At 43.4% G+C, this 24,764-nt stretch overlaps 3 protein-coding genes and 1 pseudogene across 14 annotated transcripts in view; 2 read left to right on the top strand and 2 right to left on the bottom strand.

The window, feature by feature from the left end:
* Positions 1-9,775, bottom strand: part of HSD11B1 (hydroxysteroid 11-beta dehydrogenase 1) — a 44,909-nt gene extending 35,134 nt beyond the window's left edge. For 3 of the 6 annotated variants that reach the window (XM_081025852.1, XM_081025853.1, XM_081025856.1), the window contains exon 1: positions 9,661-9,775. The gene's annotated coding sequence lies outside the window, so the exon portion shown is untranslated. Of the gene's footprint in view, positions 1-1,784; positions 1,891-9,660 lie in introns of those variants that run through there. The other 3 variants (XM_081025854.1, XM_081025857.1, XM_081025855.1) reach the window with 3 other exon arrangements.
* The window catches only part of LAMB3 (laminin subunit beta 3), a 144,705-nt gene that overhangs the window by 72,814 nt on the left and 47,127 nt on the right, over positions 1-24,764 (top strand). For 2 of the 6 annotated variants that reach the window (XM_081025842.1, XM_081025840.1), the window contains exon 1: positions 19,425-19,479. The exons of 2 other annotated variants lie outside the window; for them this stretch is intronic. The gene's annotated coding sequence lies outside the window, so the exon portion shown is untranslated. Of the gene's footprint in view, positions 1-19,424; positions 19,602-24,764 lie in introns of those variants that run through there. 2 more of the 6 variants (XM_081025843.1, XM_081025841.1) reach the window with 2 other exon arrangements.
* On the top strand, positions 14,692-17,177 carry LOC308487675 (large ribosomal subunit protein eL27-like; annotated as a pseudogene). Its single transcript has 2 exons — positions 14,692-15,069; positions 17,111-17,177. The product of its transcript is annotated as a large ribosomal subunit protein eL27-like (transcript).
* Positions 17,979-19,239, bottom strand: G0S2 (G0/G1 switch 2). Its single transcript, XM_081025859.1, has 2 exons — positions 19,112-19,239; positions 17,979-18,984 (listed from the first exon to the last, which is right to left on the bottom strand). Exon 2 carries the CDS (start codon positions 18,952-18,954, stop codon positions 18,643-18,645), a length of 312 nt encoding a protein of 103 aa, XP_080881985.1. The 5' UTR covers positions 18,955-18,984; positions 19,112-19,239; the 3' UTR covers positions 17,979-18,642.

The following is a 24,764-nucleotide window of genomic DNA, read 5'->3' as shown; positions in this document are numbered from 1 at the left end:
TTGTTTTATCTAATAGCATGGACTCCCGCCTCCCTGCCCCTCCTCCTTTTCTTCTCACTCCCCTGGGGAAGAAGTTCTCATTTGTTAACCCTTCTGCATGACCCTACTCCTAATGGACAGACTTACTCATAGTTTCCAACTAATGGAAACTCAGATGTGGAAAAATGAACTAGAGATGGGGTTCACCACCCTGTAGGTGCTGCCCTGTCCCCCCACCCATCATCCGGTATGTAGTCTGTGGCAGGGGCCCTGGTGGGGCCGACCCTCTGGAGTCTTTGCCTGGGAGAGCCAAGAGCCTCTTGGGAAAGAACAAGTACCCCAGCGAGGCCCAGAGTGTGGCCTGCCCCTGCCCCTCAGTGGGGGTGTGGTGCAGGCAACTCTGAACATGTTGTAGTTGCGGTTTTTCAGGTTCTTTGTCTGGCCTTGCTCCCATGGATTTGCATCCGAGCATGGAGGAGAGATAGGGCCCACAAGCAGGAACTGAAGAGGTTACTGCCTGCAAACTTAGGTGAAACATGGATGGCCCGAGTGAGCAGAGGGAGAGTCCCACGCGGCCGAGAGGACTGACGCCAGCAAAGCCAGCACATAGTTTTGGCCACCCAGTGTTGTTTCTTGGTTGTTCAGCCCAGCTTACAAGAAGCACATCACGATGGCACAGCAGCCTCAGCTGCGTGGGTTTCTTGGGGGTGCCTGCCAGTGACTTCAGCATTAGAGGGAAGCCACGTCCCTTTGGGAAGTAGAGCGGCCAGATTTAGCAAGTTTAGCAGATAGAAATACAGGACACCCAGTTAAATTTGAATTGCAGGTAAATAATGAACACATTTTTAGGAGATAAATATATAAATATATATATATTCTCTACTATTGCATGGGATATACTTACACTAAAACATTACCTGAAATTCAGATTTAACTGGGAGTCTTACGTTTTATCTAGCAATCCTAGAAGTGGCACAGAGCTTTGGGATCACTGGGAAACTGCGTTAGGTGTGGACTAAACATCCTTGACCATGGCTACCGATGGCAAAGGTGAGACCACCTCATCTACCTTCCCCACAATGGAGCCCAGCAGCCTGGCCACAGACAGCTCTCAAAAGGGCTCTAAGCAGGAAAGGAGGAAAAGAGTGCCAGAGACTAGAAAGTGGCTGAGTGGAGATTTCATCTACTAACATTTTTTTAGTACTTACTGTGGGTCAGGTACTATGAATAAAAAAAACAAACAAAACGCTTTCCAAGTCCTAGGAGAAGACAGATGTGGAAATAAATGAAATCTATAAAGTGTTACCAGTGCTGCAGTAGCAATCTCTGGCGGGGGCGTAAAGAAGGAAATAGTTCATCCCACATGGGAGATGGGCAAGTAGGAAAGGCTTCAGAGGCAAGGCTAACCTTGATCCATATTGAACAAGAGCAGGAATACACCAGGCAAATGAGAAAGGGTAGGATGAGCACTGCGTTGGAATCCCAGGAGTGTGTGGGGAGAGGGGCGGGTTGGTTTCTAGAACATTCTCTGCAGAGGAAGCCATGTGAGAAAACAGAGGGAGGTATGAAAGAGAATGGTGTGTTTAGGAAACTGCAAACAATTCCATAGAGCAGGATCACTGAATTTTAAAGGGTGGGATTCCATGGTGAGAAGTAAACTTGGAGAAGTAAGCAGCAACCACATCCTTGAAGGCCTTGAATATCTACTGCTGGAGTCTGTCGTTTTGGCCATCTACTTTCAGTCATGAAGCCTTTGCACCTGTGCTCTCCTCTTCCCCCTCCCAGGACTCTGCCTGTTCACTGACCTTTTGCATTCCCTCCCTGCCGTATGCTGGAAATTCTGGGTCCTCTGCACTCCTCAGGCTCCTCAACCCAGCCTCACTCCCTTCATCAACACTTCACTCTCCCTCTGTCCTCTCTGGGTGATTTCCCTCACTCTTCTGGCTCCAGTCACTACCTTTATCTTGCTGAGTCTTAAAATTCTCTACCTCCTGACAGCACTTGCCTCTTAAGCTTCAGGTAGCACCACCACCTGTTTGCTCAACCTCTCCTTTTTAATGCCTCCTAAACACCGCAAACTCAACATGCCCAAACTGGCCAGGTTATTTTTAACAGATTTTTTTTCCAGTCTAGTTACATACCAGAAAAGTATCTCATGGTAAGTGTATCATTCAATGGATTTTAATAAATTTCCAGAGTTGGGAAACCATCACCACAATCCAATTTTAGAACATTTCTATCACTCCCTCTTACCCATTTACAATTACTCTCTGGTCCCACTCCAAGCTCCAGGCAATCAATAATCTACTTTCTCTCTTTTGTATTAGTGGAATGACATAACATGTGATCCTTTGTGTCTGACTTCTTTGACTTTAGCGTGATGTCTTTGAGGTTCATCTATATTGTAGCATGTATCAGTGCTTTGTTTCTTTCATTCTTTTCATTTACCGTTCACCTTAAGACCTGACCGTTGCCAACACTGTGGAAGCGCCATGTGGGCTCCCCTCCATCTAATTCTTCTTCAGTGGGTCTTTATTACTCTTAGGATAAAGTCCAAATTCACTATTTTAGCTTTACAAGTTCTTCATCAGTTTTGAAATCCTTTCCCAGGAACCTCACCACCCCTACCCCCACTCCTTCTTATCCTTCAGGTTCTACCCTTCGAAGTCACCTCACCTGGTCTGGCTGCCCCCAAACACTGGGCATTTGTCTTCCCATAGCTCCCATCAGTTGGTATTCATAGTTGCTCACTTGTCTGTTTTTCCCATTACACACAGCCTCTGGAGGGCAGAGGCTTGGTCTATCTTGTCAGTGTATCTCCAGGGCTTAGCATGGTGCTTAGCGTACAGTAGGTGCTCAGAAAGCATTTTTTGAGTGTTTAATGGAAAGTGATTCTTACACAATCAGATAAAGATGTCTGGTGTGGATCTGGAGCTCAGGGGAAAGGTCTAAGCTAGAGAGAGATGCAGATTCGGGGGAATTAAATCATATAAGTTAAAGCTGAAGCCATAGGAGTAGATGAGGCTGCTAGGGAGAGGGTGTAGGGTATGAGGGACAATACCTCACTAACGTTCATGGGTCAGGCAGAAGAGGAGCGCTGGTGAAGGAGAACAAACGAGAAGCAGAGAGCGGGAGGACCTGAGACAACAGGGAACCTCAGGAGTGAGGGTGGAAGGTGTGTGTCTCAATGAGATGGCTTGAAGAGTGTCAATGAGATGGACACGAGGAAATAATGTTCAGTGTGGGCATGGGGAAATATTTCTGAGGAGCTTGAAAGGTATGGAAATCTGCAGGAGGGGGGTGATTTTTACAATAGCAATGAGTTAAGTTTTCATTCAAACATTTTTGAGCATTTTCTCTGTGCCAGACACTGAACCAGGCTAAGCATGTTTTCAGCTTGTGGGAAAAATCCAATAGAGTCCACAGACAGAATCTGGAGGGGCCTGATTTATGGGGTCTGATGATGTGGCACATGGCTCCACAAGAGGATGGAGGAAGTGAAGTGAGGGTGGATATTGAACCCATGTCTTCTGTTTCCAAATTCAGTGAGCTTTTTAGCCTAATGTGTATCATTTTTTAATTTTTGGGAGGTAGATGGATGTGGCTACCTCATCCATTCATCTCTCTTGGGGGAAGGGGATGAAGAAGAAGATGGGGAATAAAACTCCTTAAGGTCTGCTTTTCCTCAGGCTTGACTGCAATGTGTACCTTTCAGTCTCATTTCTGCCTCGTCCCGTTCCCTCTGGACCTTTATATACTGGTATTCACACCTATAAGGCAAAGAAGTCATTCCCAGGTTGGCTGAATTTTCCGTTTTTTGTCTGCTGAGAGGGGTCATGAAGTTTGAGGGCTTGGAAACAGCCGAGGAAAATGACCTAATAGGAACGGAAGGAGAATTTCTAGGTTTAGGATAGTGAGTTTTAACAGGCTTCTGCCAGCAGAGGGAGCCCCAGGGTTGGGAGAGAAAATTCAGACTGCTGGGATTAAAAATCGCCAGGATGGGGACGTCATTTCTGGCACTGTTTTCAGCCGTCCAGAGGGATTTATGGGTTAAATTCAGATAAAAGAGGATGAAAGAGGGAGGAAGGGAGGAAGATAGATTCACAACACACTGACAAATACACAGAAACAGTTCACTCCGCACAAATCACCTATAATCCCCTCCCCACCCCTCCTTACCAGCACAATTTATGCTCTAGTCCAGGGTTCCTAAACCTTGCTGTGCCACTGAATCATGGGGACGGTGGGGTGGGAGGTGGGAGCTAGAGGCAGATTCCCAGGCCCCACCAAGCCCTGTTAAATCAGAACCATCAAGAGAGGGACCCAGGAATCTGAATTTTTACAGAGCTCCCCAGGCGATTCTGAACACACAGACTGGAGAACTGCTCTGGGTAACTAAGTAAATACTTTAACTATAGCTTGTTTGAGATTTAATTGAATGGCTCCAGGCATCAACATGTCGACTGGTAGAATGCAATCCATGGGAGACCACGGTTAAGATTGAACCATTATCTCTCTTTTTTTAAAAAAAAAAGTAATTTTAATATTTATCAATATAATACATGAGGAGGGTTGAGAAAGTCACACGGTTCCAAAGGCTTTTCATGAATAACAGCAATCCTTGCTCCTCCCTTCTCCATACTCTAGCCTCATTCAGAGGTGTCGCCTTTTTTAAATCTTATTTTTTTCCTCTGTGAATCAACCCCATATTTTTAAACAATATTCTTTATTGCTATTTCTTGCTTTTGCTTTTAGAAATTATTTATTGGGGCGGGCGGAGGGCTTAGTTAGTTAGAGCGCGAGCTCTGAGCAACAGGGTTGCTGGTTCGATTCTCACGTGGGCTGAGCTGCGCCCTCCACAACTAGATTGAAGACCACAAGCTGCCCCTGAGCTGCCAGAGGGGCGCCGGATGGCTCAGTTGATTAGAGTGCAAGCTCTCAACAAGGTTGCTGGTTCAATTCCCACATGAGCTGCACCCTCCACAACTAGAGAACTAAAGGAGAACTACTTGGAGCTGATAGGCCCTGGAGAAACACACTGTCCCCCAATATTCCCAATAAAATTTATTTAATAAAAAAATTATTTATTGATTTCCTAATAAGAAGTATTAGGATTTTGCTTTTTTTTTTTTGCAATACAGATCAACACTCATTTCCTTTCTCCTCGATTTCTAATACTATTATTTCACAATTTTTAATTAAATCAGTAGTCAGTGTTCATATTATTATGACTAATTGTTTACAGCTCATCAGTGTCATGTATTATGATTGCATTTCTTTTCTTCTATTCCTACCCTCCCTCCGAACCCCTGAGTTTACGATCACATTTTTGTTTTATGGATTACTTAGTTGTCCATGTTCTACAAATCCTCTGACAAGAGCTAGAAAACTCAAATTAGTTGGTCAAATTAATTGGGTAAGTCTGTTTTTTTTCCTTGGAGATACCCCTCTTGGAGCCCCCAGGCCTCCTGTTGCAATCTGGATTAGGACTTGATTGGCTGTTAGCTAGGCTGTCCCTTTGCCATTCACATAGGAGCTCCAACTTCTCTCTTTCTTGGTTGACTTCTCACGAATGGTAAGGAAATTTTTTGAGACCTTGGGTTCAGGACTGCTATTTTACATTTAACATCTTTACGTGGGCATTAATCCATCAGACCATGGCCACATAAATCCCAGGGTAGCAGCTCTGCCTGCTTGCCTTTATTATACCGTCTATTGATTCCTTGTTTGTCTAGGTAAGGTTTTCTAGAGCGGAGATTATTTTCTCGTGGAATTGGAAGACATTGCCATTGCCTTGTAGTTTCCAGCATCTAGTGTTGATCCTGAGAAGTCCAATTGCTCTCTGGATTCCTGATCTTTGGTTTGTGAACTGGTTTGCTTCTTTCTAGAGCTTTTGGGATCCTTTTATTCTTGGGGTTCTAAAATTTACAATTATGTACTTTGGGGAGAGGTTTTTTTTCTTTCTTTTATTGTGTGGAGCACCCACTGGGTCCTTTCGATATAAAAATGCAAATCTTTCATTATGGGAAATTTTGGAGAAATTATGTTTTTGGTTAACGTAGTCCCCTCCATTTTCTCTGTGCTTTCTTTTTGGTATTCTTATTAGAAGATACCAGAGTTCCTGGATGGACCCTGTAATTTTCTTATTGTTTTTGTCCTATGTTTTCTTTCTTTCCCTTTTTGTCCTGCTGTCTGGAACATTTTGTCAATTATACCTTCCAGTGCTTCATTTTAAATTTCTTGTTGTATTCTTCTTTTGAAAAGCTCTTTCTTGTTCTTTACTACTGTTTTAACACATTGGTTTCCTGGTCTTCATTCATGGATGCAGAGTCTTTCCTTATCTCTGGGGGAACATCGATGTCATCATGGCTGTTGTTATTAACGATTTCTTCTGTTGTCTCAATTACTTATTTTGGAGTCTCCATCTTCAATGTCAGAGGCTTTAATTCCATGATTGGTGATCCTTGGGGTCCATTCCTTTGCTGTTGATAGTTTTGTGTGTGAGGGCAGGGCCTGTTAATTGTTGGACTCTACTATAGGACAATCCAGAGGATACTGGATACTTTCCTTGGGGGACCCCAAATACCAGTGCCTTTAGGTTTGTTTTTTTCCTTTGGTTGGATACTTTCTACACAGGAATCCTTAATTTTTTCTGCCTAGTGTGGGCTGGAGTAGGGTGAATGGAGAGGGATATAAGCCAGACTGTTGGTGTTCTGGGAGCTTAGCCAGGGTAAAGGGCTGGGGAATCTCAGCTTTCAGGATGGAGTCATTCTCTAATCCTTCTGTTTCTAGCTCCATGCCTAACCACACCCTCCGCTGTGCCTGATGTCCCTAAGTCTGCTACCTCTTTGGCCAGTTTCTCCAGATGATAAACTTCCGTTTCTCAGTTGGAGGGCAAGAGAGTGGATCTGGAATGTCTCCTATTTTTGCCCCCATCTCTCCCTATATGTTCTGAGATTCCTGATGCTCTGATCCCTGAGACTCTCCTGGGCTCTGTGGCTTCTTGTTGGTTTCCTGTCATGGACACTTGGGCTTCAGCAGTGTCCAGTTTGCTAAGTCACTTATAATTTGTCCATTTGCTTTCCATCTTCTGAAAGGTATTGACATCTCTCATCTGCTGTTGTCTCAATTCCAGTTCTCTTTGTCTTTGTGGCTTATAGCATCTTCTACTGTGTTTAGTGCATTTTTTAAGGAAATAGAAATTAGTACATTTGTTCAAATGCCATGTTTAACCCTTTGATAGCTCTTTTGAGTAGATTGTCAGGCTTGAAAAGAGGGAAAGCTTATAATAGTGACATCTTCTATTTCTCAAGTTACCCAGAAGTCAAGAGTGTGGAAATGAAAATTTTTATTAAATCATTTTAATGGAATAAAATGAAGGAAAATATTTCGTTTGTTATTCATCCATTTATTCCAAACGTTTATTGAGTACGAACTAACAAATGACCCATACTGTGCTAGGTGCCAGAATATAAAAGCTGAGCAATACTTGGTGTCTTCCTCCTTCAAGGAGATTGTAATTAAATATAAGGAAGGTAGGTAGGCAAGTAAATGAAAAGTCACAATAGCATAATAGTATACTATAACTAGGGTGTGCATAAGATGCTATCGGAGTACAGAACAGGCCATCCAAATCAGCCCAGTGTGGCAGTGGGGGAAGACTTCTGAGAGGAGGTGGTCCTGGAGTTAAGTTTTGAAGGATAAGTACAAGTTATGGAAACGAAATTGGGGGAAAAGCATTCTAAGTAGAGAGAACTGCACATATTCAGGCAAGGGGTCTAGAAATAGCATGACATGTCAGAAGAACCTCAAGGAGGTTGAAATGGCTGGAACAAGGGTCCATGTTGGGGAATGGCCTGAGTAAGAGTTTAATAGCCATTAAACTATAAATATCCATGTCAGTCCAGAGCATAATCCTGAGCCTGCTAATGAGAGATGCAGAAATAATACTATGCTATTCCCTCTGAATTTGAGCAAATTCAAACAATGGTATTTATAAAATGGGGATGCTATGAGATTATATAAAGAGATATAAAATGCTGGATTAATGGTAGGATGTAAAACATTCAAATTCTCTCATGACAAACCTACCTTAAATCCTTCTTTTATAATCTCTAGTCCCCTGACAGTTATAAAAAAAAGATTCTGGAAAAACTTAACTATTAGGCAAATCTTTTCCTTCTTTCCATCTCTGCCAGGCAAGGATTACTTGAACATCTTTTAATGGAATATTTTATTTAATCACCAGATACAGAGTTTATGAGTCCTGGGGCGTCTGGGGCATCTTCCTGTAAAGTTTGGGTTGTTACTTGAAAGGCTCCTGGGTGGGACCAAGAGAATTGAGTTCCATTCTCCCCTCCACTACTGATGTATATGTGACCTCGGGCAAAGCCCTTCCCCTGTCGTGGCTTTAATTCCCTCACCTGGCAAACAAGAGGAATTAAATTAGATTAACTTTAATATTTGTTCCAGCTCAGAAATTGGATGCAGGGAGCTTTTAGCTGTACTGAAATTAGTATAAAGAGCAAGCGTGGATTTTTGGATTTTATTTTCATATCATGCTAACAGGGGAAAAGCAATTCCTTTCAAATCTTGGCAAGCCAGCGGAGTGAGATTCTTCCATCTCTCAGTACCTTTCCCACCCTCCTTTCAGCTTCCGACTTTGATTTACTCACACAAACCCCAAAGAGAAATACTGGCACCAAAAAAAATCCCACAAAAAACCCCAAATAAACAACACACTTCAAACGTGTCCTTCTGGATTGTTTAGCTCCGTTGGAAAAGTTGCGGGAGCAGGACTCTTAAAAGCCAACTGTTGTGAAAACATCACCATCGTCTATAGATGCTTTCCAAAGCATGACTCTAGCTATTTTAATCCCTCCAAGTGACTGGATCAGTAAACCACAAACTTTTGGATGATACTGTCTATTGATGGCAAGTGAGGGTTTGAGTAAATGGTGGGGGTGGGGAATGGCATTTCCTGTTCCTGTCAGGGTTTCTCTAACTGACCTGAAAGAAGTGCCTTTGAAGGCTCTCTGAACAGGCCCTTTTAAAGCTCAGAGGGTCAGTATCCTGAGCAGCCAGGCTGGACTGGGATTAAACGTGAACAGCACATGAAGAATTTTGATTGACAACTTTAGGCCTCCGTTGGTCCATTGAACAAGATTTCTTGAAATAAAATGAGCCTTTCTCAAAGCTCCAGACTTCAATATTAATAATATTAAACTAGCTGATGATTGGATGCAAAATGCAGATATCAGCACTCTTAGCAATTCCCAAGATACAGCCTGGTGTTTGTGCTCTGTCACTTGTTTAAAGCCAATTTTTAAAAATGCTTACAAACTGCAATCTTTGTATGATATCAACAGAACATGCAGGCATTTTTAAGACTATTTTTGCAACTTTTTGTTCAACTTAACTTTCTGTCCCAAAATGATCAGAATGCTCTCATTGCCAGGAACAGACATTTGGTTCCATCTGCGTCTTATCATATCTTCCCTCCTACATATTTCGTAACTCATTGGGCATTTCTTTTTTTGACCAGCATTTGACATTGAAGCTCCCTTCAGCCCAGCTCTCTTGTTTATTCCAGTAGATGCATTATTTCAAAAGCGGTTTTTTGAGGCCCTACTGTGAACTAGGCGATACTATTACATATAATGTGATTTTAAAAAGTCTTACCTTGCGATTTCAACCAAATTTGACTTCTTTTTATTGATCTCCTTTTTCCTTTTGCTTCTTGTCTCCCTCTCCCTCCTCCTCTGCTTTCCCTTCTGTTTCATTTCTCTCTTCCTCTGCGGTTTCCCACTCTTTGGGGAGGGGCGGGATTTCCTGCTCAGAAGTTGGTTGGTTTCTGGGAGGAGTCAGAAGACCTGATTTGAGGCTGGAAGCAGCTGGTCTGCCACCTGATACAAGGAGGTGAAACCCACCCTAAGGAAGAAGGCCCTATGCTAGGACCAAGCTTGCAGCCGGGAGGCACTGGGAGAGGAGCCCCAAAAGGCAGCCAGAGTGGCCCAATCCTGGGTGGCAGCCATCAGCGTTCCCCAAAGGACAGAGAACCTCCTGAGGCTGTCCAGGACCTGCATGATTGGAAGTGGCGCTGGTTGCCCTGGAGACTGATTTAATACTATTGTTAGCTCTAAATATGCCACAGTCACACCAGGCAGAACCCCTGTCCCACCCTTAGCTCTCAGATTCCTGGCTTTGCCTCAAAGGAAAGTACTGAAATGAGAACTGGGTTTGGACAGATTTTCATTCTGCATGAGAAGAGACTCTAGTGATCCAATGTATCTGTGAGGCCTGTGTGTCTACACGTTTCTCAATTATAAGCTCTTTAGGGAATTACCTATACGACTTATAAACCATTATGTGATCACATCAGCAGGAGTGTGGAGTGGTAGAGGGGAGACAGGAGCCTGCGACGGGATCCAGATGGGGTAGGGGCTCCATGTGTAAGGACAATAACTCCAGCCTGATTCACACCAATTAATGATGGAGGTCGCTTTCTTCATCCATTTATGTATTCACTTTTGGAAAAAAAAATATTGGGGAATATTGGGGAACAATGTGTTTCTCCAGGGGCCATCAGCTCCAAGTTGATGTCCTTCAATCTAGTTGCGGGAGGTGCAGCCCACCATTCCATGCGGGAATTGAACCGTCAACCCTGTTGTTTAGAGCTCTCGTTCTAACCAACTGAGCCATCCGGCTGCCCCGTGTTCACTTTTCAACAAATGTTTACTGAGAGTGATGAGTCAAACTAGACGTAGCTCTTCCCTGATGGAGAGTATAATTGATATGGCCGCATACTGGTCTCTCTGAGATTTGGGGACATAAATTTAGGAAGGACTGGAATTGTTGGGTGCTAATGTTTCCTTTGGAGCAGCATCATTGGACAGATTTCAGATAGTCATCTTTCTGTTTGTTAGCCGTAAAGGGACATTGGTTCTTACAATGACTCTTCTGCTTATAATAGCTACACGTATCCTTATCTATGGGCTCCCAGTTCTTAGAGGATAGAAGACCTTTTAGTCTTGTGTTTCTTTCAAGAGCCAGGATTTTGTTCTTGTTTGTTTTAATCTAGAGACCCATAAGTTGTATTGATTTCTAGCTTATTTACTTTCTGAGGCTCTCTGAAAATGTCTACCCACGTATTGAATATTTTCTAAACTGTTAGGTTTGGATTTCAATTAATTTTTTTCTCATTAAATCTCCTTAATTCATATTTGAGCCCATTAGAAGAAAACCTATTGGGTCTATGCTAGAATACTCCTTGAAAGTTTCCTGAAGTCTGTTTTCATTTTTATTTAGTTTATAATTTTGAATCTTTGTCCAATGTATCTTTAAAAGAAAGTCTTCTAGAATTGTACTGTATTTTTTATTTTTTTCTTTCTAAGGAACCTTTTTCTTCATTTTACACAGATGAGTTATTTAAAAATTTTCTTTCTTACCCTGCTGCTTTTAAATATTTTTCTCCAGCTGAAACACTTACACCTTCACTAGTTGGTCCAGATCTGTAGTGCAGAACATTAAGTACCTAATAAAATCTTGAATTGTGTAACAGATTTTCTACCTCGCTTCCCGAGGTTTAGGAAAATCCTTAATTATGACTCTTAATATGGCTCTAGACCAGGGTTTAAATTTAACTTCTTTTTTAAAAAAACATTCAATTTATTTAAACTAAAACAAAACAAAAAACAGTTTGGTATACCCAGCTTCTTTAGGGCTGCCTTCTGGTTTCGCAATTTTGCAGTGTAATTTCTTTTTTTCTCCAGAGAAAACACTGAAAAAATGGTGGCTTATATAGAAGGTCAGGTAAAGATGAGTGGAAAGAGAGAAATGAAATGAGGATGGGTTTCAGAAGGTATCAGAGTCTTTGAAAGAGACCATGCTGGAGTTAGAATTTTGTTTGTTTAACCTCAGTATGCTAATTAAAGAAGCCAACTATTGACTCTACTAGATTTCTGGGGTTCCTCTTAAATGAATTAATTTATTGATTTTGACATGTCAGAAGTTCTCTATGATGGTATTGTTATTCTAACTCAAAGGTTTTGCTCTTTATCAAAGTAAGTGCAAAAGTTAGGATTACAGTGCAGCTTTATATGGAAAGCAGTTCTTCCAAGAGGAAGTTGTGGTTTTGACATACAAGAACCCAAAAGAGACAAAAGAGGCTACTTAGGAAGAATGTGTGCCTGCAGATGGTATCTTGGGTTTCCCTTTCTAAGCAAAGGTTAGAAAAGGGCCATGCACTCAATGACCTAACAATCTTTGACCCCAGAATACAGACTGAAAGTGACCTTTCACACATTGACAAGACAGAGAGTACCCTCGTGTAGGGGACCTAAAGCTAAGTTGACCAATTACTTTTCCTGAATTGGTTACTAGTTGAATGGACCTTCAACTGTTATCCTTTAGGACTAGCTTGGATTAGATTGGCGACCTATTGGGCCATTCCATACGAAACACTCTATTATTCATATCTCAGAAATAAGGCATTCCAGAACAAAGAAAGAACACATAAAATAAGACTTTATAATATAGACAAACAAAATCAAAAGCAAAGTGAGCACCAGAGGACTAAACAGTTTAATGGCAAAAATAGTTATCAAATGGTATACCTCTAAAACAAAAAGGTTTGATGAATTTATACGGACCTATGTCTGATTATGCAAAGGTCTAATAACCTTACGTAAAGGTCTAGGTATAATTATTTACCAGAATGTACATCTGCACACTAAAATTTCTAATTACTTTATACAAAGATTGAGGTCTAATGGTTTTATACAAAGACCTGCTTGGTTATAAATCATGGAAGTGATGAGAACTCAGTGAAACTAATTGAATTCAGACTAATATTGACCCTGATTTATCTGGCAACAGATTGAAGGACAAATAAAGTTTGGGTCCAAGGAGCCAAGTACATACGCTTGTTGGCTTTGGGGAAGCATGAAGTTCAGGAATTGGTGTACTTTCCCAGACATAAGTAGGGCTGATGTCATCTATAGAAGCATATTTATTTGTTGATTGGCTGGTACTCTGAAATATATTTATGGGGTGAGTCAGATCCTGGTTAGCTGGCCCTCAGAAGTGAGGGGCTATCACTGATTGGTTTGGCATATAAAAATGTGTGAACTGAGGCGAGTTGTCATTGATTGAGCCAATTGGTTTATAACTGGTTCTGGGTACCATGATTATAGAACAATCAAACTTGTCCCAAGAATTTGTTAACTTTTTAATATTCTCACAGTTGGTATCTACTATTTGTTTTCACCAGAACACAGTGCAAATTAGTAACTGATATAACACATAATAATATATTTATTCATATTCATGGATCAGACTTTTGTGGTGTTTTGTACAGAGAGAGGTAAGACTAATAAGTGTTTCATTCTGACCAAGTTTGAGAACCATTAGGTTCAACTACTAGTTTACGGTATTTTCTAAGAGGCAAAAGTATTAGTTAGATAAACTTAGGCAGGAAATAGTTTATTTTTGGAATTAAATTTATTACTTTTAATAGTCATCCATTAAGAAGGAAAATATTTGTCAACATGCTGAGAAAAAGAACAAAGGCGTTAGAAAAATAGAGAAGAGAGGATGGGTTCTAGAGAAATAGGCTGGAGTGGGAAATATATTCCTTATTTGGTGGTTGTACTAAACAGAATCTTAGCATCTTATAATTGGATGGGACCATAGAGGTCATAAGACTAACATGCTTCCAAGTTCAGAAATTTCCTCTCCATTTTATACCATCCCTGGCAGATGATATCCAACCTCTGCCAGGGCGCTCTTAGTAATGGGGTGCTTACTATACATCACAAAGTAACTCATTATGTTTTGAAATACTCTGATTTCTTAATGACCTAAGATCTGCTTCCTTGTATTCCTACTAGCTAGTCTTAGTTCTGCACTTGCAAACCACATAAAATAAGTCTATTTTATTGTACTTTATTGGACCTATATGGCAGCCCCTCATATCTTTGAAGGCAATTGTTATGTGACACTGCTGTATCTTATCTTCTCTTGTGACCCATTTTATTGTTCTGTATGTGACAGGGTTTCTGTACTTTTATCTGCCCAAGTCACTCTACTCTAAACAGGTTTGTCTTAAATTATAACAACAACAACAGCAACAACAACAACAACAGTTATCATTGGCTGGCAGCTTACTACAATTGACCCTTGAACAACACAGGTATGAACTGCACAGGTCTAGTGATGTGAGAATTTTTTCAATAAGTAACTTGTACTGTTTTTGATCTGTGGTTGGGAGTCCGTGGATTTGGAGGGCATACTGTATGCATTGATCTACGCTATTTTATATAGAAGACGTGAACATCCACAGATTTTGGTATCCGCCAAGTGGGAAGACTCCTGGAACCAATCCCCCATGCAGACCGAGGGTAGTTAAGTTTTATGGGGAGTCAAAAGTTATACATGGGGATGGAGTGCCAACTGTAGGGGATGCAGTGCCCCTAACATTGTTCAAGGGTCAACTATATATGCCAGTCCTCTCTAAGCCCTTACCTCATTTAATTTGCAAAATTACCTCATGAGGGAGGTACTATTTTATAGATGAGGAAAGAATTTAAGTAACTTGAGACAGGTTATAAGTAACTTGTCCAAGGTCTTAAAGCTCACAAATAGGAGAGTCAGAATGCAAACCCAGAGAGAAGAGCGGTTCCTGCCTTTCTGCTGTAGGTTCCAGTGGGCAAGTTTATGAAACCCGGGAAGGTGATGCTGGTCCTGGCTGGATGCTATTCCGAACGCAAAGCGGTCATCGTGAAGAACATTGATATATGATAGCCATGCTCTGGTGGATGGAATTGACTGCTATCCCGGAAAAGTGTCAGTGGCCATGGGCAAGAAGAGAATTGCTAAGAGGTCAAAGATCAAATCCTTTGTGAAAGTTTATAACTGCAATCACCTCATGCCCACAAAGTACTCTGCGGATATCCCCTTGGACAAAACTGTTTTCAACAAAGATGTCTTCAGAGACCTTGCTCTGAAACGCAACGCCCGCCAGGAGGCCACGGTCAAGTTCAAAGAGAGGTACAAGACTGGCAAGAACAAATGTTTCTTGCAAAAGCTGCGGTTTTGGATCTTTTTTGCTTCAGTCATTAAAACTCAAAAACAAAAAGAAAAAAAAAGAATAATGCAAACCCAAGCAATGCATGTAGTTGGATTTAATGTCTTTTGTTTCCCACCTGCCAGATTGCAAAGTAAAACAAAACCTCCTCCTCTTCTCTTTTACTGGACATTCTACTTCTACCAATAAGGTGTTATTTTTTCGCAGGCCTGTCACAAGCCCTTGTTGGCTTATCTTGAGCTTATAATCAGTGAAAACACCTAAGTCTTTTTCATACGATCTGTTGCTAGAAAGCTTTCATAATTCTGTAGTCAAGCAACTGATGTTTTGGACCTAAATTCTGTGCTGTATCTTCTTCCCTATTTAGTTTCTTTCAATCAGTTAGCTTCAGTGCCTGGTTCCAACTTGCTGAGTCATTTTGAATCCTGACTACTAATCTCAGCTCTCTACTAATCTCAACAGAATTGATAAGTATACCTTCTGTCACTTTTCCTACTTGGTTGCTGATAAAATTGCCAACCAGGATGGAGACAAGGACCGTTTTTGTCCTAGTGTTGGGAAAAGGACTTCTCATGTTTGATCACAACCACGCATAGTCTCGTGAGACCACCTCAAAATCGTGATCCTGAAACTATTAAGCAAATCCTTTCTCCTTCCCTTTAACCCAGGGTTTCTCAACCTTGGCCCTACTGACGTTTTGGACTGGAGAATCCTTTGTTATGGGCGGCTGTCCTGTGCATTTTAAGATGTTTCACAGCATCCCTGGATTCTACCCACTAGCTGTTAGTAATGCCTTTCCTTCCCTACCAAACAACCAGAAATGTCTCCAGACATTTTCAAATGTCTCCTGGGGTGACAAAATTGTCCCCTCTCCCACTGAGAACCTTACTCTAGGTTCAATAGATTGAGAAATCATTTATGAAGAACCTACTATTTGCCAAGGATTTGATAATTTCTGTGAACATGAAAGAGGAATATATAATCCTTGACTTCAAGACGATTATACTATGAGAGATATGACCATATCCAGATCCATAAAACAACTGGAAAAAAAGCTTCATTACTGAGTCATCCAGTGTGAGACCCAGATTGTACGGCCTGTAAGAATTCAGAGAAATGAGATCAGTGAGGACAGAGATTTAAACAGCTGACTTGATTGGGTTGGCTAGTTTGAATATGTATAGGCACGAGGCATAAACTTTTAAACTAAAAGTGTATAGGCATTACTTATATATTCAGGCAAATATGTAAAAAATATATTTTCTTATATATAGGCAAACCAAAAAAATATAGGCATTATCTCTAAACCAAAAATTGGAGTACATGATTTAATATGGAGCTTGGCAATGGAAGGGATATTTGAAACTATACCTGTGTTGGAGAATTTGACGCATATGGTTTCAGAAGATGTGGAGACTGTGGGTGGGAGGACATTCAGGTGGGAAGAGTAATGTGAACAAAGATAGCGAAGACCAAAAGGAATATTCCAGGGTTCGCACTGGGCATTTTAAGTCAGATGAAAGGGCTGGGATGGAAGCAGATCATGGACCCACTGAGGCCTGGGAGTTTAGTCTGTGATGCTTCTTTAGTGGAGGAGCAGCAGGATGAAACGTATTGAAGGAAGAATAGTCTGGCAGTGGATTGGTTTGGGGCGAATGTGCTAGAGGGTGGTTTGAACTGTTGAGAGCTGGGCAAATGGGTGGAATAATGAACATAATAGGAGAGGCATTAGGAAGACCAACTTAGAAGAGTAAGATAGGGTGAATCCCTAAAATAAATCAAGGCTATCTATGTCTTCATGTAGGTTTGAGTTTCCCATTTGGAAACAGAGAACAGTGGTACCAAAGATATTCTTCCGTTAAGTATGTCTATTTCTCCTGTTTAATCTCACCGCATTCTTTTTTTGTTGTTGTTGCCCCCACGCCCCAGTTTTTAAGCCATTGTTTCTCAGTTTAGTTGTAGGGCACATCTCCCTGGCCCAAGCTGGTATTCTGAGCCTTGCTCTCCACCCGGTGAGGCAGTTGGTCACCGGTCGGCCATTCACAGCGGCTCAAGTCGGGTGGTGGGCCGCTCACGATGGCTGCTGGCCAGCACGGTCAGCTACTCACAGTAGCACAGGCAGCCCAGCTCCAGGAAGAGCTGTTGTTCAGTCTTAGTTGTAGAGGGCACAGCTCACTGGCCCATGTGGGAATCGAACCGGCGACCTTAGGTGTTCGCCTGAGCCACTGGGCCACGCAATCTCATCGCCTTCTGATTGTTCTTTAGCTTGGAATGATACGGATAGATTTCAGGGAGAGATGACATTTGATTAGGGCCAGGAACACTGGGTAGGATTTAAGCTGGCAGAAATAAAATGGAGGGGTGTGTGTGTGTGGAGAAGGTGGTGGTGGGGAGAGAGTCTGATCAGAGGCAATGACAAAAGTCATTGGTATGTTTTGCAAAAATGTGTAGCCATTGATGACAAGACTGAAATATCTGTACCTGGTTAGGGCAGGAGACATTAAAAGCAAGAGGAGAGTGGTATCAGGCTCGTGCCCCTAGCTACCTCGTTAAGAGCCATTGTTTAAAATTTCCTTTGCTGAGCCCTATAGGGCCTCTGAATTAGTTATTACTGCAGAGCAAAGTCTGTCCCTGGAGGAAGGGGACTCAGGCCTGTGACAACCAGTCTTTTAACGTAGAGCTTCTCTTACTGTGATTTGACTTCATGAAGAAGGCTGGGTAGAACTAGGCATCCAATTAGGTGTTGGGAGCTTGCCTTCCCTCTTTTCCTACCAGCTCGTTGGTGTTCTCCCTCCCCTCCCCCTTTTTCTCTTGGTAAAATACAGTTAGGAAGAAAGAGGTACCAGCCATCACAAGTGTGAAATGGTAAGTGGATTTTCTGCCCTAGAATTGATTGATCAGTGTCTCCCATTCATGAATTCTAGCTCAGAAGTTTATTTATCTTCTGATCTTAATTAAAATGCTAAGTCTGGTGGGACTTGTAAAAGTTTCTTCCCACCATTAACACGAAGCAAAACCAAATCCTCAAAGTACTTATGAGCACGTACTATGAATATCAGAATCCCTCGCAGTGAAGCAAGTGCACCTTCAGGAAGCAGCTCTCTCCAGTGGTCAGGTAAGACCTGACCCCCCTTCCCCAGCATGCCCACGCTCCCTGCTGCCCACCCACCCCAGGGAACCAGGCCCTTCAGGAATCAGATACTGAGACTTAGTATAAAACGTTTATATTTCAAATGCAAAAATGGTGGTCATTGTAATAATAATAATAATATAAAAAACATTTCTCTTCCTTCCGCCCTAGTGCAAAATGGTAGATGCACTCAGATAGCTCAAAGACACATAGTGTTGGACATCCTTCCGCAGTGCTGCACAGCAGCAAAACCTCAATCCCAAACTCCTTTCGGTGGATCTGTGTGCGTTCAGTTCTAGAAGTCAGTGTCTTCGTCGAAATAAGTCCAAACAGCACAGGACTCTTGCTCTCTCTCCTATGTGAGTCAGTCTCTGTCTCTCTCTTTTTCTTTCTTTACTTCTCTCTCTCTCTCTCCTCTCCCCCTCCCTTTGCTGGCCTCCCACAGTTCCTAGGAGCCTTGCAGCCGCTTGGAGAGAGCCCGGCTGCAGACGGCGGCCTCATGCTGCTTGCCTTTCTCCAGCCGGGTCTGTGTCCGGAGGGCCTGGCGCTCCCGGGCAGCCCGCAGCTCGGCCAGCGCGGCCTCCTCTTCCCGCAGGCGGCTGGAGGCCGTGAAGGGGCTGCACACAGTCTCCACCAGGATGAGTACCACGCCGAAGAAAGCCAGCACGCTGCCCAGCACGTACAGCTTCACCAGTTTCCGGTTGGGCTTCTGGGTCATTATCTCCTTGGCCAGAGGAATCAGTTCCTGCACCATCTCCATTCCAGACCTGGGCTCTCGGGCCGGAGGGACCTGCGGGAGGAGCGGCGCAGGAAGGGGACCGTTAGTCACTGAAGGATGGTTCCAGCACCCCTCCCTCAGCCCTCTTGGTGGAGAAGCACAGAAAGGGGGCTCCCAGACCCTGTCGGCGGGGGCGCACCTGAGCGACGCAGGGGGCTCCTCCAGGCAGCGCGAACTGGGGGACGGTGAGCACGTCCGTCGGTCCGGCCGGCTCTGCCTTCTTCTCCTTCTGGGCAGCCGGGCTCTTCCAGGTGAAGACTCCGCAGCTGGCACTTTGTCAGCGTCCCACGGCCGCTTATATCTTTTCTCCAAGACCCGCCTCCTGGGCTTCGTGGACTGGGGCCAGCGGAACGCGAGCCAGACAGAAGAGGAGGGGTTGGGGGGAGGAGGGGGGAGGAGCGGCCACGAGCTGTGCACGCCTGGGCTGTGTGAGCGGGGGGCCGGGAGGGGGAGACCGCGCCTGGGGACCGGGGAGGGCAGGCCTGGTCCCGGGAGGTCCTGCTGCAGGTGCGCGCAATGCTGAGGGCCCGGAGCCCAGGGAGGTATCCGTGTGCATTTGCGACAAGACCCTTTTTAGCGGTGTGGGGGGTGTACACCTTCCCTCGTCTGGGGCAGCCTGAGAAGAACCGGTAATGGGGTTCTACCTAACTGAAAAATCAGTCGTTTTTATTCGGAAGGGTTGTCATCTTCCCACAGGTGTGGGGATCAGAGGGGGGAGAAGGCAAGGGGGAGGGATCCAGGTAAAGACCGAACAGGTCTCCAGGCTCTGCATAAGGGAGTGTGTGCTCATACTATTCTTTCTTGCCTGACTGGTTTTATACACAGGTGCTTGTATTGTTAGGGTCACCTGATAGATTAAAGGTTCATTGAGAGTGCCCTTTTATACAGAGGTTTTCTGTGTGTGTGTGTGTGTGTGTGTGTGTGTGTGTGTGTGTGTGATGTCAGTCTCTGGGCCTGCAGGTATTTGTGTATACATTTCTGTGTTTCAGGGAACTGCCATTAAATCCAAACGGGCCCCTTTCCCACTTGAGAAGTGAAGTTGGGGGCTGGGCGTGATGAAGATGGAAGGGGGGCTTTTGGGAAAAGTTTGTCTGCAGGTCCAGAATGTAAATACTTCATGCTGTACTCAGTAATTATTTGCCACCTACCTGGATCTGGGGCTGCAACTCCACTGTGCCAGCTGAGCTTATAGAAACAGTTTAGGGGCGGAAGAGTGAACGTAGACAGTTTGGATAAGAAGTTAAAGAGTAGATTGTACTCTTGGAAGAGTGAGGGCTAGTAGGATGGATTGTGACTAGAATTAAACATAATTGCCTTGGGGTGGGGTGGGCATTCTGATTTAGCTTTGGCTCTCACGTACCAAAGTTATCAAGTAGGGGAGAAGGAGAGACAGGTAGGCCAAAGGGCCTTAAGCAGGGAAAGGGAGAGGGCAGGGGGAAGAGGGAGAGATCAGACTGGCCAGAAAATTGCAAAAGTCAGTGAGGCAATCTTGCAACAGCCTGTCACAGTCAGTCAGGCTGAGCCCTGCTGGGAGGGACTGGGAAGGGCTCTTTCAGGGATCAAATATTTGAGTATTTGAGTCGCTGGAAGTTTTAACAGTAATTTTTCTTTGGGGGTCTGAGGCAATTTTCCAGATAATTCAGTTAAAAAAGGCAACAATAACGACTTCTCTTTGCCTTGGCTGCTAGTGAATAGGATTGCTCTGTGCAGATCTGGAAAGGTTACCTAAAGAGCTTATTTAACATTCTACATTTTTGTCTGTATACAAGCAGTCAAGGTGACAAGGGGCTAAAGAGGGATTATTCCTGGAGGCTTGTGTCCCCTGCTTATTATTCTTTTAAACTTGTCAAACAGGAAAATTCCGTGACAAGGGACCAAGCTGAGATTAATATCACTCTTGACATTTTCTTTGAATCTTCCTTATAATTTTGGAGACGTCTCTAATGATTGGCAGAAATGACATATGAGCTTTTCCAAGACCTGTGAGTGTTGCAATATGTGGCTTCTGGAAGAACATATGTGTACCTTAATATCAGGGCTTTTACCTGGTGAACACAAAATTCTGAAATTAACGTGTCAATAAGCATTTCCGGTGTTTCTTTAACAGACGAAAATCGCAAGTCTGTCAGGGTGAGCGGACTGTAATTTATCAGAGGTTCCCCTTTCTTGTGATTTGCTGTAGTAGAGCCTGTCGTCACCTCAGACGAGTTCCCCTCTCCCTCTTTGATAAACTGACTTCAATCAACCCTCAGGCCCCACCGGCTTGCTGGCCAGGGCTGGGCAGAGGGCTGCACATGGCATGGACGAGGGTCACTGATGGAGTTGATGTACCTGGTTTAGGCCGTAGGTTGGGCTGAGTGGGAGGTGGAGGGAATAGAAGGAGGAGAAATCCAGGGTCACTTTATACTTAAGAATTTCTGACACAGCTCCCTAGTCTGGATAGGGAAAGACAGCCCAGCTTCTAGGACAGGGGATTAGGTAGGGCTTGGGAGACTAAGCACCTGCTTTAATTCATTGATGTCACTTTAGAGATGTAAAGCCTGTGTTGTGTCACACAGGTCAGACATAGGTTACAGCTATGAAGGTCAGACCTGCGGTAGGGAGACCAACTGTCCCATTTCACCCAGTGCTGAGGGGTTTCCTCAAGATGCAGTGTTGAAACTGGGACAGTTCCAGGCAGACTGGAAAAGTTGGTGACCCTACCCTTGAGTCTACCCCAGTATTTAATTCTTGCCATTTCTAGAAAGGCAAGGAAGGCCAGTTTAAAATGTGTTTATTTTGCTTTCCAAATCCCTTTGTTCCAAACATTAAAGCATCCAGAGCTGTCTGCAGAGGAAATAATCACAAAGGGGCAACCTATGCTCCAAGGGGACGGAGTTGTCCCAGCAACTGTGCCTTGAAGATTGCAGGAGTAGGCGACATAGGTCTTTTGGGTGGTCGGTTGTGTGTGAACCTTAAGTTATTAGTATTATTATTTTGTTACCAGCTGCTTGCTGCCTATCAAATTCGCTATCTACCCTGGGATTCCACGAGGCTGGACAGAGGGATCATCATAGAAGATACGATAAAACTAGTTCTGTCTCTCACATCTCATTTTTTTTTTAAGTCTTTGAGTTACTTTCATTTCATGTAAATAGTTTTGGAGAGAAGGTTTCTTATTGCTTAAATATCAATAGATGATTTTAAAATCTACACATCAAAACTTTATCTTCTAGTCTTGTAGAGTAGAGTTCTAGAGTCTAGACATTTTCAAGCTTGACACACCTAAACGAGACTCCCCATGTTCTCTGTACTCTTACAAACTAGGTCAACTTCTCAATATCCTTATTTCTAGCAGTGGCATCTCCATTTTACCTGTTCTCTGGGCCTAAAATATTGTGGCATTTTCTCGGAGAGGCCTTCCCTGACCACTTCATTCCACCATTCTCTACCCAATGCCTTGCTTTATTTTTCTACATAGCACTCGGTACCTGATTATTGATACTATAATTATTCATTTGCTTTTTGTGTTGTCTTCCAGGTAGTTTGGAGGATGAGCCTCATGAGGGCCGGGACTTTGTTTTGTTCTTCCCTGTGTCCCCAGGGCCCAGTATAGTTCTTGGCACATAGTAGGTCCTTACTAGGTAAGGTTACTAGTAATGCTTACTAGGCATTAATGAATGTCTTTCCCATTGGATTGCAAAGCCTGGTGAGGAGGAACTATGTTTGTTATGTTTACCTGCAGTCAGACCTTTAGTGGATGCTCAAAGAGGCATTTAGGATTCTTTTTTTTTTTTTTTTTTTGCCTTATGTCCTTTCCTCTCTAATCCATCTCAAACACCACCACCAAATAAATCTTCCTACAATTACATTTATTTTATTCCTAATTGCCTGTTTAAAGCCTGGGATGATTTCTCACCCACATGATGAACTCTTGGATTCTGCATGTTAGATTTGCTGGACCAATATTTTTGGAATCCACACCTGTATGAATGAATCTTCCTTACTCACCTAACTTTCTCTCTCATTCTTCTCCAACAGAAACCCTTTGCTTTCTTACAAGCAAAGGGTTTCTTACAGCCCAAGAAATAACTCGTTTGCATTGCCTCACCTTCATTCATACTCTTCTTCCTCCCTGAAATGCTGCTTTCTTTGTGTTCTGTCTTCCTTCAGTTTGTGTGCTCCAAGAAGCCACGCCCTCCTGTGCCAGCACACCCTGACCACTCCTTTCTGTGAATTTCAGCTGCCTTTCTGGCGTGTACTGTGCAGGTTGGCACTGCGTTGTGTGCTGTTTGATACAGTTCTTCATTGTCTCCTGTGGGCTGGCCCTGTCTCTATGGAAGACCAGATCCCTGTACCATTTATGATGCTAACATATATTAGGGGCCCAATCAATACTAGGTACATTGACCTAGAAGTCAGTACTGGGATAGACATTGCGAAAGGATCAGTTAAAACTCTCTTGGGAGGTTATTTTAGGCACAGTGGTTTGTCCTTGGGGTTGAAATTGCCCAAGATCTGGCAGCTTGGCTGATTTCCCTCCACTCTGGTTTCCTCACCTTTCACTTGTACTGCCAACTTATTATCTAACATTGCAGCAACTGGCTTACTCTCGGGCACCCCTCCAACCTGCTCCTAGGGCCCCAGGGCCTGGACAAATCAACTCTCAGGAACAGACCCTTCATAGACATTTTGCTTTTGCCCCTCGTGGTTTCTGGCTAAGCAGAGCCACTAGCTATTGGAGCATGCAGGATGTGCTGGGAGCCTTGGGTAGCCACGGGCACCCTGCTGCCCACACACCACTTCTGAATTGCAGTACTGTGCATTACAAGTTTGAATCAGCACAGAGAACTTGGCCCAGGTACAAATGCCAGCTGGACTTGAGAGCGTAGGGCTCTGGAGTCGAACAGACTTGTGTTCATTTAAGCCTGGCTCCTATTACCAGGGTCTGACCTTGGTCAGCGGCTTAGCTTCTCTAACCTCCATTGCCTCATCCGGAAAGTGAGGGTGATGACACTACCTATGAAATGGGGTATGGTGAGGACTGAATGAGCTCGAGCATTATAAAGGGCTTAGTGGTTTGGCACAAATGAAACGATCAATAAATGTTTTTGACTCAATTCTTATTCGGTTACTATTCAGTTGTCTGCCTCTTACTCCATGTTAGCAGTTCCTATGGTCCTTTCTCCCAACCCAGGGTATTTACATTCCCTAGGTGACATATAGGAAGCAATAAAGTCCAAATCTGTTAAAGCTAGCCATGTGTATCTGGTACTGTGTTAAGTATAGTTGTAGAAAGCTGAATACAAAATCATCCTTGCCCTCAAGAAGCTCATTGTCAAGTATAGGACACAGACATTAAATAAGTTATTACAATATACTAGGATAAGCACAATAATGGAAGTTTATGTCAGGTAAACAAATAGAAAAGGAGAAATATATTGATTCAATTTGGGGAGGAGGTGGTCAAGGAGTGCCTAAGAGTAGATGATAACTGAGCAGTTTAAGATATTAAAGGATGGCTAGTGTTCACCAGGTGACTCTGGGAGGGAGTCGGGTTCAGGGTTGAGGGAGGCCTGGAATGAGAAAGGACTGCATATGAAAAGGGAGGGTGCCTGAGAAAGCATTGCATGGTCTAGGAGAAGTTAGGCAAGATTGGTGTTAGAATATAAAGGACGGGTTTTGGGAAATGGCAGGAAATGAGGAGGCTACAGTGGGCAGGAGCCGGATAATAACCGATTATGTGAATTATCGACAGCATATGCCATACTTAGGAACTGCTGACTCCTCTCTTCTAGAACCACATTTTCCTT

This window comes from Rhinolophus hipposideros, assembly GCF_964194185.1.
Source record: "Rhinolophus hipposideros genome assembly, chromosome: 19".
NCBI classification, from domain to species: Eukaryota; Metazoa; Chordata; class Mammalia; order Chiroptera; family Rhinolophidae; genus Rhinolophus; species Rhinolophus hipposideros.
Note: the sequence above shows the minus strand (reverse complement) of the source record. Positions and strands in the feature narration are given on the sequence as shown.